The sequence below is a fragment of the Pseudophryne corroboree genome, chromosome 6 (assembly GCF_028390025.1).
Source record: "Pseudophryne corroboree isolate aPseCor3 chromosome 6, aPseCor3.hap2, whole genome shotgun sequence".
Classification (NCBI taxonomy): Eukaryota; Metazoa; Chordata; class Amphibia; order Anura; family Myobatrachidae; genus Pseudophryne; species Pseudophryne corroboree.
Window position 1 is genome coordinate 49,731,516 of NC_086449.1, and position 13,518 is coordinate 49,745,033.

The window sequence follows — 13,518 nt, forward strand, 5'->3', positions numbered from 1 at the left end:
TTAGTGCAACACTGTTGTCAAATGTGTAAAAGACACTCCACATACACATATGATGTTGCACTCACATTTGTTTAAGTATATATATGCCCATAAATCCTCTATATCTGGGATATACTCCTTTTATCCTTCATCCGTAATATGGGCTCAAAGGTAAAGAAGAAAGAGGTTTAGTGCAACACCGCTTGTTTCATAGGAAAATAATTTATTCAAGGTCACACTTACATAGAGTAAAATTCATAATAGCATAAAAATTACAATCCCCAAGGGAAGGTTGAGTTCTCACGATAGAAGCAGTCCGAGCCAGCCGGTCCAGGATCCTCGTGGAGAACAAGTTGTTTCACCTTCGTAGTGGGTAATGTCCAATAAGATACCACCTGCAGGTGGTATCTTATTGGACATTACCCACTACGAAGGTGAAACAACTTGTTCTCCACGAGGATCCTGGACCGGCTGGCTCGGACTGCTTCTATCGTGAGAACTCAACCTTCCCTTGGGGATTGTAATTTTTATGCTATTATGAATTTTACTCTATGTAAGTGTGACCTTGAATAAATTCTTTTCCTATGAAACAAGCGGTGTTGCACTAAACCTCTTTCTTCTTTACCTTTGAGCCCATATTACGGATGAAGGATAAAAGGAGTATATCCCAGATATAGAGGATTTATGGGCATATATATACTTAAACAAATGTGAGTGCAACATCATATGTGTATGTGGAGTGTCTTTTACACATTTGACAACAGTGTTGCACTAAGGAAATATTTATCTTCTGTCCGAGGTACAATCCATACCAAAGAGGATCTCCATTTAAGAAAAGATACTAAGAGTGAAGAAATCACTGAGGACATTTTTTTCAGGGAAGCTTTAAACTGTTTATCCACTTTTTGCGCCACTGGGTGTCTCTCTTTTCTATAGTGTTAAATTCCCCATCTGGAAGAAATCCTCCCCTTTTAAATACCTTGGCTATATCTTTAACTGCATGTGGTCCAACCTCCTGTTTAACTAATCCACAGGGGTTAATTCACCCTTGCTATTAGAGGTTCCCAACCTACCTTCTGCCAACTTATCAACACTTCTCTCTCCGATATGAGTTACACAATTTCAGTACTCTGTTGATTATTGTAAAGATGGGTTTCCTGAACACTACAGGTTTACCTCTGTCCTACTGATTACATACACATGTAATCATTCAGTTTCCTTATGGGTGGACTCACAATCTTCCGTTATCAAGGTTATCTCAATCTGGTGGGTCTGACAGAATAGGGACAAAAGAATCTTTCAGGTTCTGGTTCCTTCAGTATCTGGCGCAAGTCCTTGCCGTCCCTTTGATTAACAAAACCATGACATCCTGTTGTTAATATACCTTTCATATAACCCACAGTTTTACCATAAACATCTTCTTGATGTCCCTTACACTTTATTAAAAACCGGATATATCTTTTTTCAGTGCGTCCAACAAATGTAATATTTACTGACCCATGAGGACCTTGCACAAACCACTTTAAACTAACAGTACAACACCTACAACCATATGAGCTTTCAAAATCAATACATTCTTAAATTTCAGACATATATTTACATTGCTTGTTCTGATACAAAAGAGGCAAGGCTTTTACTAGGAAGCGCTTGAGTTGAACAGAGAAAACTGACACTTCTGACACAGACGTTAAAACACGTAAAGTAACAATTGGTGAAAAATCGCAATCACTTTGTTACTTACCGCAGTTTAAACGGTTCCAACGTCTAGAGTCAAGTGACTTGTTGCTCCTCTATTCAACTTCATGGCTTCCCGGGTTTCAGCACCATGAAAATGTTGGAGGTAAACCTCCTTTAGCCTCAGCCTTTTCTGAGGGGACTCCAACAACAGCATGTCTTTTGTATTCAGAATCTTTGAACAAAATTATATAAGTGCCGTGCAGCCAGCTGGAGAAATCAAATGACCACACACTGCCTGGTGTATTCAATCTGAGTTCTACTTTAATGTTCTTCCATACATATATTTATACCTGTTTTTTAAAACTGTCACTAACTATTGCCTTAACCTCAGGATTGCGTCTTATTCCTGATAACGCCTGCTTTTTTCCTTTTCTTTCTCCATTTCTCAGAAGCTTTGCCACAAGTTCTTCTTTTTGCTTCGTTTCTTGGAAATGGCTTTGCCACAAGTTATTCTTTTTGTTTCCTTTCAGCCAACTGTAATTTTCCTTCTCCCAGGCATATTTAAACATCTCATATCTTAATACTAAAGTAAGCTTATAATATATTGTATATAACAAAATGGAGTGACATTGGCTTTATTGCAGAATCATACTAATGTTTGCCCATCTACCTTCCTCAGTGGCACGGAGCGATTTGAGCCGCACATCCTACTGTAATCTCCCTGATTCTAGTTTTCAAAAGTAGGCGAGTATGGATATACAGTACATACAGCAAAACACATGTAAAAGGAGAAAGTCCAAATAAACCTACAGTTGTATAATCTGCTCCAAGGGAAATTGGTATGGGTGAATAAACAGTTAATCAATTACACTGATTTTCCAAAAAGTCAGAAAATGTATTTAATACAGAGTAAAACATTTTTCTTGGAATGGGCACCCAGAGAGCAGTGAATGCTAATATGTGGGAGCAAATCAGTGCACGTCTTTTACCCTCTCTGGCCGGCTCTTCACATGCCATTTTTAGTAGTAACAGTTTCGAGAAAATTATAATTTCAGTCTCTGCCCGGTTCATTCACTTAATGCAATGCGATCGCAGGATCTGTTCTGCACATGCCCAGAAGGGTACTGCACATGTGCCGGTTCCACATCAGGAAACTGCACAGAGGATCGTGATTACACTCCTTACTGAATAACCACCTACACTGGCTAAGCTGTGCGGCAGGGGAATTGTTTTACTCCAAGTTATTCCTCATGAGGACAGGAGACAAGGAAAGACAGCAGCAAAGCAGGGAATACTAAGTATCGTTCCTTCTACAGAGCAATCCCTGATTGGCAGGAAGACCCTGTGTTTATATTTCATCCACAGCTATAAAATGATATAAATAATCTATTTGCTGAGCAGTAATAATGATAAATGATTCTTTGAGGATTTAATATTGTTTGCGAGATAGTTATCATTACATGATCACCTAAGTATCTCTCCTGGGTCCATCTTCTAAAATGTAGAAGGGGAATGTACAAAAGTATTAAATATTGCTGAAATCGTTTTATACAATGAGTGTTATGGGGGGAGGCCCTCGATATCCCAGCTGTCAGGATCCCTGCGCTCTGCATACCGGCAGTTGGGATCTTGGCGCAGATATGCTGGGAGCTGGTATCCCAAGCGCCGGTATATCGTAGTACACCCATTATGGGGACAACTGCTAGTAACATGTATGGGTATTACAGATATGGGGCCGGATGTAATGGTTTGGAGACAGCCAGAGCTCCGAGACTCCGGCCCCACTCATACGTTATTTCACAGCAGCAAATGTTTACAAGGCAAAACCAGACTCAGAGCTCCGTCCGTCTCGCAGCCCATTACATCCTGCCCATTATTTGTACATGGTCCTTCAGTCTACGTACAGGACAGATCTGTCTGAGTTACATCACTGAGTACTATGGACCTGATTCAGGGATATATGCAGCCAGATCTGCGTCCATCTCCTCACATGCTGGGGGCCGCCCAGCACAGGACAAGGCTGCCCGGTATGTGTGATGGTCTGCCTCCTGATGCTTCTCCAATTAGACTGCAGACGCATGAAACTAAGATTGACACCCAGCAGCGCAGCCTGTCTGCGCTGTCAGGTGGTCAGTCACCATTTTTTAAATTGGAGCAGCTGCATGCGACATCATGCCCCCATCCCCCAATGCTGCGTCGCCACCCCACAGTGGTCGCTGCTGTCAATCATCTTGCGGCCACATCCTTCCAGGATGCAGCCACGAGAAGGGTAACACATGTGCACTGCGGCCAGTGCGTGTGCGCAGACCACCCAAATGCAGCCGCTGCGTACAGATGTACAGCTGTGTTCAGGTCTGTATGACCCCTTATGTCAAGGTATCGTGTATATTATTACTGTCATACTAGTTTCATTTATTGTGAAGGAACTTTACTATTATCCTGGTACACAATGTGCACAACTTGGGACTTGTTTAATTACATGATGTGAAAAACAAGCATGCGCTGTAACCCATAGCAACCAGATATCAGTTATTAGCTGTCTAGTGCCAGCGAACAAGTGTTCTAATTTGGATGCAATGGGATACAGATGACCAGTGTTTTACTTGCACCATTTTAGTAAATAGTAATATAAAAGGTATTAGAGAAAGAATACGGAGGTATAAGAGACCAGAGGAAAGACCTGTAGCGGGTATACTGTAGTTACTACACAGTTATTTTGAAAGCCAGAGATTTTCACTCCATTTGTGTGCTGGATATAAAGGGCAATAGAAATACAAGCAAAACAAGCCTGAATTTACATGTATTATTACTGCCCTTTATCATCCAGCGATCATAGACAGTGAGAAGGGTGGTAGTCATGTGACCGACGGTCGGTCAGCCAACCGTCACATGACCTCCTCCGTGAGCCAGACGGCTCACTATCCCGATGGTCGGCATGCCGACCAACAGGGACTATTTCCACTCGTGGGTGTCCACGACACCCATAGAGTGGGAATAGAACCCATGGCAACCGCATGCCGCCACCGAGCCCGCAAGGGGCTTGCTGCACTCGCCCCTCCACGCCGGGATCCCGGCGTCGGTATGCTGCCGGGATCCTGGCGTCGGTAAGGTAACGGGCGGTCAGGAGACCGCCGGTCACCCGTACTACACCCGTGAGAATCAGTGGCTTTGAAAAACTGATACTTAGTAAATATAACTGTTGTCTGTTGAAAATCTCAAGCGATCAGGTTCCGGAATACAATGTGTTAAATATGGAGATAGTAAAAAGGATAATCATTAGTCAAAGTTACAATAATGAAAACATGCAAGTAACAAGTTCTAGTCAGTTACAATAATAACAAGAACAAATTAGAACACTCAGCTCTTATCCCAGATGTTATAAGATCTGTCCCAGATGATGGTCATCGATTAAGTAGTTTAAATAATGTAGTTCAGTCATTCTCTAGGGTCCCGCCTAATAACTTTGTCGCAAGTTAAAAGCTGGAGGGGGCTTGTAGAAGTCTACGTCCGCTTTAGCCAGACCTAGCTTCCATCAGAACTACTTGCTATATGTAAATCTCTAGGATTTATAACCCTGCAAGGATACGCTAACATTGTCTTACCAGATATTACATTCAGGGTCTGTGACGCTGGGTGCAGTAGTCATTCAGGATAACATAATATATGTTATTCTAGACAACTGTTCCCTTTCCCCTACTTATGTACACAATACCCCAAACATCTTACCAGACAGTTTCCATCTGAGATACTGATAACAGGAACATATATTTATTATAATCAGCCATCCTAAAAGCTGTATACACTTCCCACTCACTATGTCTTTCACACTATGTCAAAGGTGAAAGAAAACTTGTAACTTAACGTGAGACTATATTTCTAACTGCTGCCTATATTTCTGCAAAGCACTAATCCTAATAAAAAGAATGTACAGTATATACAGCAATGAGGTCATACCAATACAAAATGGAGTTAAACATGGACAAAATGGCATCTAAAAAGTGGTTAAAAATAACACCCCATACAATAACCCATACGGTGAAACAGAACAGCATACATTGTTCCTGTAGAAATACCCAGTACTCATAGCCCTGCTGGTCAGAGAAGGAATTCCAGTACGGAGAGGAACTGCTGGAACTCTCTACTAGTCCCAGCACCTGCATGAGCAGAACAGCTGTATATTACAGAGCTCAGTAATGGCAGTCCCACGGTCATTGGCTATTGTTATACTGCAGCTCTAGTTCCTAACACAGAGACCTTCCCAAGGGGAAAAGTACCTCCAGGTCCACTTGTCTGACCTCTCCTGTCTTTATCAAGAGTCATTTATATAAAACACTTGTCACATTCAGAAAATAAATATTGGTTCCATTGAATTCATACAGTTGTGATAAGTTACATTACTTATGATACACAAGCTGCATTCAGGCCCTCAGAGTGACTCCGCATGTGATTACTGAGTGTTTTCTTTCTAGTAAAACACTTGCTACATTCAGAACATGTAAATGGTTTCACTCCTGTGTGACTCCTCTGATGTATAACAAGATGTGACTTCTGGGGAAAACACTTCCTACATGCAGAACATTCAAATGGTTTCTCTCCTGTGTGACTCCTCTGATGTATAACAAGATATGACTTATGGGAAAAACATTTGCTGCTCTCAGAACATATAAATTATTTCTCTCCTGTATGACTCCTCTGATGTCTAATAAGAAATGACTTATGGGAAAAACACTTGCTACATTCAGAACATTTAAATGGTTTCTCTCCTGTGTGAATCATCTGATGTATAACAAGATATGACTTCCTGGTAAAACACTTGCTGCATTCAGAACATACAATTGGGGTTTCTCCTGTGTGAGTCCTCTGATGTATAACAAGCTCTGACTTCAGGGAAAAACACTTGCTGCATTCAGAACATTTAAATGGTTTCTCTCCTGTGTGAACTCTCTGATGTATAACAAGCGGTGCCTTCTGGGGAAAACACTTGCTGCATTCAGAACATTCAAATGGTTTCTCTCCTGTGTGACTCATCTGATGTCTGATAAGATGTGATTTACATGTAAAGCTTCTGTCACACTCAGAGCACATATGTGGTTTCTCTCCTGTGTGACTCCTCTGATGTTTGGTAAGATGTGATTTACATGTAAAGCTTCTGTCACACTCAGAGCACAGATGTGGTTTCTCTCCTGTGTGAATCCTCTGATGTATAACAAGATGCGACTTCCGGAAGAAACACTTGCTGCATTCAGAACAAATAAATGGTTTCTCTTCTGTGTGACTCCTCTGATGTATAAGAAGAAGTGACTTCTTGGAAAAACACTTGCTGCATTCAGAACATTCAAATGGTTTCTCTCCTGTGTGACTCCTCTGATGTATGATAAGTTTTGATTTATGTGTAAAGCTTCTGTCACACTCAGAGCACAGATGTGGTTTCTCTCCTGTATGACTCCTCTGATGTATGAGAAGATATGACTTCTGGGAAAAACACTTGCTACATTCAGAACATTCAAATGGTTTCTCTCCTGTGTGACTCCTCTGATGTATGATAAGTTTTGATTTATGTGTAAAGCTTTTGTCACACTCAGAGCACAGATGTGGTTTCTCTCCTGTGTGACTCCTCTGATGTATGAGAAGATATGATTTACTTGTAAAGCTTCTGTCACACACAGAGCACAGATGTGGTTTCTCTCCTGTGTGACTCCTCTGATGTATGAGAAGCTGTGATTTATATGTAAAGCTTCTGTCACACTCAGAACACAGATGTGGTCTCTCTCCTGTGAGACTCATCATTAAATGGATAAAAACTTCTATCCATAAAATGAAAACCGTTTCTTTGAACCATTCAGAAGCTTAAGAAGAAATTATATCTTTAGTTGGCTAGATCAGGGAACAAGGAGCCTTTCCCGTCTCTTTCCACAGCCCTGTCTTCTATTCTTAGTGGGACTCCAGCTCCTTAAGTTACCTGTAAAAAAATAGAAAAATAAAAACTTTTATTTAATACTCTGAAGATCACCATTGTAATCAGATGTAGTGTTATATTGTATAAGGAACATGAGGTATCTTTATGTATGTTGCCTAATTGCTGGACTCCCATTTCCAGTCAGCTTTGCAGTACAGAGACCCCTTTCCTCCTGCCACAGATACAACATATATATACAAAACATATAAAATTATAATAAAATGATGTTATCAAATTGGAATGAAATGACAGTTAGGCAGTATCCAATTAGCTGCAGTATATTGATAACTTATAGCAAATACAATCATTTGGTATCGTGTTAGTGGCGATAAGTTATTATTGATAAGTCTCCATAGGGTTTATCGTGCATTTCTCTTCACCATCTTTGAGCTGGTGGTAAGTAATGAAAAATCCCTATTAAAAATGTTGCCATTTGGTTCTGAATCCCTGGTACATCCCCCTGAATGACTAATGAGGCACTTAGAAGTTTTTAATTATTTTTATTAGGTTTCCTCTTTTCCCAAATATATACTTATACCCATTTTTATGTACCCCAAATTTAATGAGCACGCATTTTGCTGAAAAAAATAGCTTTATATAATTTATATAATTTTCTGCATTTTTAAAAAAAAATGCATATAACAGAAATTTGACCTAATTTAATGACAGTAAATACTTTTATTATGGCCACTAATAGACGTCTACAATGTTTTCCTAAGTTAGTTTCATTTTTTTGGGGTACAGGCAGAATTCCTCACTTTCTCCAATGCCAGCTAGAATTATCACGTGATTCCGGTTATTGACGTTTTGGAATAGTATAGGTGTGATAAATGGGAGCGTGCAGGCTGCGATAACACGATTTGGGAGGTAGGTGTGATAACATTAGCTGCGATCTCAGATCGTGTTATCAAGGCTAATTGGATACCCCCCTTGGTAAGAACTCTGATCCCTCCCCCCAGTGTCAGAGATGCACAGGAGTGAGCGGACAGTGGGGAAGGGAGGAGAGGTGTGGAGAAAGGGTTTCATACAAAATCTATGTAATGATATTCTGACCTCCTGTAAAAAGCATAGATAGGTGATATATGCTACAAATCTGGCCATACCTCCCGTCAGCTGATGCACCAGGATGCTGCCACTTTCTCTGTACAAGTCATGGAAATGGGGATAATGTGAAACACTACAATCATTCTGAGCAGCGTGTGTAGAGGAAACAGCAGAATTCCAGGATCTGTAACCTGAGCAACCAGTATATACAAGAGCACATAGATGTCTATGTAAGAGACACGGGTAGGTTTGGTGCTTGTGTTCAAGACAAAGAAAATCCGAATTTTCTTATGTACTTTCCAGAAAATCTCTCTCATTGTTCAACTGGGGGACATGGCTTACACTGGGCATAGAGTTGGGCACTTGGAGAAATCAATTACTTAAAGCTAATTGATGCTCTCTCCCCTGTATACCCCTCCTACATCAAGTAGGACACCAGTTGTTTCACTAACAAAGCCCTAATGGAGACATCACATTCAAACTAAAAAAAAACCCGAAACAAGACAACAGTACATCATAAGGGAGGGAAGGCAGTTTACCCAGATGGACTATGCGAAACAATTGGAAATCATTACAGAAAAACCCTACATCCAATCAGAGTGGCAGCTGCTTACACAAAAAAACAAGATTTATGGTAAGAACTTACCGTTAAGTCTCTTTCTCTGAGGTACACTGCGCTCCACAAGGAATAACATCGGGGTGTAGAATAGGATCTGGATCCGTGGCACCAACAGGCTCAAAGCTTTTGATTGTTCCCAAGATTCACAGCGCCGCCTCCTCTATAACCCCGCCTCCATGCACAGAGAGCTCAGTTTCGTTAACCAGCCCAATCCAGTGGCAGGTACCAGAGACGACAATCACTCGTAGCCAATTACACCACACACTCACCACAGGAGAGGATGTCAGCGGCTATGACAATACCAACCCAAAGAAGCTAAGTGCGTCAGGGTGGGCGCCTTGTGGAGCCCAGTGAACCTCGCAGAAAGAGATTTAACAATGGTAAGTTCTTACCATAAGTCTCGTTTTCTGCTGCGGGGTACACTGGGCTCTACAAGGTTTAACATCGGGGATGTCTGTCAAAGTCAGAAAAATATCGTGATGCACACTGCCATATTTGCACCTCATGCGAGTGCCTGCTGCACGTGCATGAGCCCTGCCGTGCGTGCGCATACTCGCCGTTGCGTGCACCCGCAGGCGCACGGTATGCGCATTTACGGTAGAGTTTATGTACGCCTAGCGTGCGACTCAATCGTTACATATTTTAACCATATAATGTATTTTGTAGATTATGGTCCCTTTGATAGAATCTGAAAGTTTAGTTAATGTAGCATGTTCATAGACAAAGAGATCCCTCTTTGTTTGATACGAAGGGTCAGACAGGGGTTACACAGTGGTGTTTAGTATCCATCGGAAGAGTATTTAATTAGCAATATTCCGGTGTTGGTTTGAAGCGGATAAATCGCTCGTGCGAATAGTTATGGACATAAGAAGTTTATGGACTTTTACTGTATTTGCACTTTATTATCCATGCGGCGGGAAACCCAGTTTCCCACCCACCTGAGCAGTTTGAAATAGTCACAGCCCACCTGTATGAACCAACCTATGACCTTTTGTTATAATACAGAGACGAATTCCTGTGTCCAATGAACAAAGAGATTGTAGGGACCATTGTACTGTATTGTGTGTAGTGTATATATAGACAAGCCGATCTGATCCAGCTCCCATTCTACTCTCTTCAACGGTTCTCATCACTGATAATCGGGAGCTGGATATCCGGAAAGGCGCATGCGATTGTTTCCCTTGTGCGTAAGTTTCTCTGCATCCATATTGTCTTTATTGTTAGCCATTCTCTCTCTCTCTCTCCTTCCCCTTAAAAGTACTTGTGTCTTTACTGTATTTTATGTGTAGTTACTTGGTTAGATATTCTATGTTATCTTGGTAGTGTATAAATTGTACTGTGTATTCTTTTGCAAAGTGAACGTTCTCATTCTCTCACTAAAGGCGTTAGTACCTTAGAACGGTATTTGGTTGATTATTGTATTACTAAGGGGTTCTCAGAGCGTCACATACGCTCATACAGCTTTTAAGCTAATAAGGTTACACTGTGTTGCATTTACACCCTATCACTGCACGAAGGTTTACTGTATAGATACATTGTTCAAGGTATAGTTGTTAAGGTTTAACTCTGTGAGCGTCTGCGCCGCTGGTGATCTCCTCGTGGTCTCAAGCATCCGCTACGCTGATGGCGTACTATTACGTTAGTCGGCAGCCTATAGCGTGTTTGCCTGTACGCTTTAAGCCGTGAGCGAACGTGCCGCTCGTGCGTCTCGACCACGGCTGTATCTGTTACGCAACGTGCGTACTCTACGGTAATTCATACGCTAATTGCGTACTGTGTTCTTTCACCTCTTACAGTGTATTATATAAGATAAATATTAGGCTTTATCAATTGGCGGCTCGTCCGTCCTTCACATATCTGCACTAGGTAATTTCAGCAGACATTATCGGTCAGCAAAGGGCGGGAGGTAATATTCCTCGTAGTGCTGACCAAGATAAGCGTCTGCTTCGCTTAGTAAGGGGTGCTGAAGGAATCCGGAAACGGAGGTAAGAACAATACGCTAGTGTCTTTTAAAACTGTTTATTTCTGTCTTGCGTACGCACGCACGCATATATCTGCATTTCTTTTTCATTCGTGTATTTTCACATCTCACTCTCCTGTTTGCCATTTCACAATTGATAACGTGCTAAGAAAGATTTGCTGCTATTAGTAGTTAAAGAGTAGAAGTAATACATTAAGGGGTAATTTGTAAAACACGCACACAGCTTTGCCTAAAGATACAAGGAGAGACCTGTGTGGTGTTCGGTAGATGATCACGGTTAAGGATCATCTACATTGATAAACGTGTTAATTGTATTTCGGTGGACATATCTGGCTAGCGTACACGTGTCTCTAACAAAAGGGTGAGACAAGCGTACGCAAAACAAAGGCCGACGCACGCAGCGTATATTACGCAAAGGAGCGTCTGGGTACGCCCACGTAACTCAAATCACACGATAGTATTATTTTAACAGGCGAAAAGGAAGCAACGCGATAAATAGCGCAAGTCAATTTTAGTGTTCAAAAATTTTTTTTTAAGCTAATCGATCCTTCTCCAATTTGCGACTCATCTGGTATAGACTTTTACTGAATGAAAGGAATTTCTGCGCAGAAATAACAATTAAAGTGGACATGTGGTGAGTGTGTGTATAATTATATAAGTTTCTACAATTTTTGGGTTGAACCACAAGAAGTCGAGTTCTCGTGAGGTACATACTTGTAAGTGACGTGCATTGTGGCTTGGGAGGCATCCCTTGTTAAATATTGAAATAAGAGCATTAGAGTATAGCAGACCAGGAGGTCTATTGTAGCACAGACCAGGAGGTCTAGGTACAGCAGACGAGGAAGTCCGCTATAGATAGAGAAAAGAGCACAACCCAGGGGGTTGGTGCAGAACCCATATAGGCCATTGAAGCTCTGGCTGAAGGAATTCGCAGCAGAAATTTTCGATTCCGTTAGTCGCCCCGCACATAAGATTAGTTGCTTATGTGCTGAACGATTGTACCGCACGTAATTGTGTGCATTAGTTAGTAATCTGACCCAGTACCATTTGCGTACGAATGGGGTCATAAACGCTATTTGTACATTCTAACGTGATTTGTGTAATTTTTTTTATTTTAAGGGAGGTTCGCTGGTCACTCAGGAACTATCCAACAACCAATAGTTACTGGAAAGGGTTAAGTGCTCTTCGGATCACACTCGCATGTTCCAGTAAACAGCGGTTCAGGTCGCAGGGGCCCTAGGTCGAGTACGCCAGCGCTGAGGCAGTGTGTGGGCATATTGGTCGGCGTGGGCGAGTGAGTGGAGTACTCGGTAAACTGCCACCGTCGGCCTACACCGGACATCTTGGTTTTGTAAGGGTTCGCTGAAGACCCTGATTTGAAGGTCAGAGGTAGTGAAAGCAACACCTGCAGGTATGGGGGCCAGTTGTTCGGGTAGGGGACGATCAACCTCGGTTCGGGTTGATTTAGTAAACCGGCCAATCGGGTCGGCAAGGTATGTAATGTGTGAGAAGTACGGTCCACACACAGAGGTTTTATGTGATGAATGGGAAAGAATGACTGTGCATGATGGGGAAAAGTTTCCCCGGGTAGGTAGTTTTAGCCCAGATGTGTTACAAAATCTAAGGAGAAGGATATGTCTCATTAAATCAACAAAGAGACGGTTAAAACATTATGATTATTTACAGTTATGGCAACAGGAAGGTGAAATACAGAGAGGATTGGCTCAGGCGGCTGGATCTAACCCTATCAGGAAACTGATAGCTACGGCTCCACCGCCACCATACATAACGGGAGAGAAGTTGGTTGCAGAGAATGATGCACTAATGTGTAATAAACAAACACTTAGTAACTGTATAAATGTTAAGGATAATGTGAATAAGATGAGTAATGCAAATACTAACCCGTGCAAGTTGTACCCTGTTCTAAACTTTCCCCAGGAGTATGATCAAGAGGACGAATCAACCACAATATCGGCGCTCTCTCTAGCAGCCACCATATCAGAAACAGCAGTAGGCACGTCCCAACCCTCAAGATTAGTATCAAAGGCCCCTAGCGGAGGGACAGGTGAGGTCGTATCAGCGGGTAAGTACGGCACCATACACTATGCTGAAACCATTTCACCACAGGCTGTAGAATCTACTCAAAATGATGTTATTAGACTTAATCCCGTTAGGGTAATAGCAGTGCCAAATGGGAAAACCGACACTTCAGGAGTCACTCCTGTCAGAAACATCGCCATTCACTGCCCGTTTTCCCGGATG

The 13,518-nt window shown here is 41.8% G+C and overlaps 1 protein-coding gene across 1 annotated transcript in view; it reads right to left on the reverse strand.

Annotated features, from left to right (window-relative positions):
* Window positions 1–2,530: 2,530 nt before the first annotated feature.
* Window positions 2,531–13,518, reverse strand: part of LOC134936072 (zinc finger protein 182-like) — a 46,114-nt gene continuing 35,126 nt past the window's right edge. The window contains exon 2 of the mRNA XM_063930981.1: window positions 2,531–7,615. Within this exon, the coding sequence (XP_063787051.1) occupies window positions 6,325–7,443 (1,119 nt within the window). The 5' untranslated portion in view covers window positions 7,444–7,615 and the 3' untranslated portion in view covers window positions 2,531–6,324. The remainder of the gene's footprint in view (window positions 7,616–13,518) is intronic.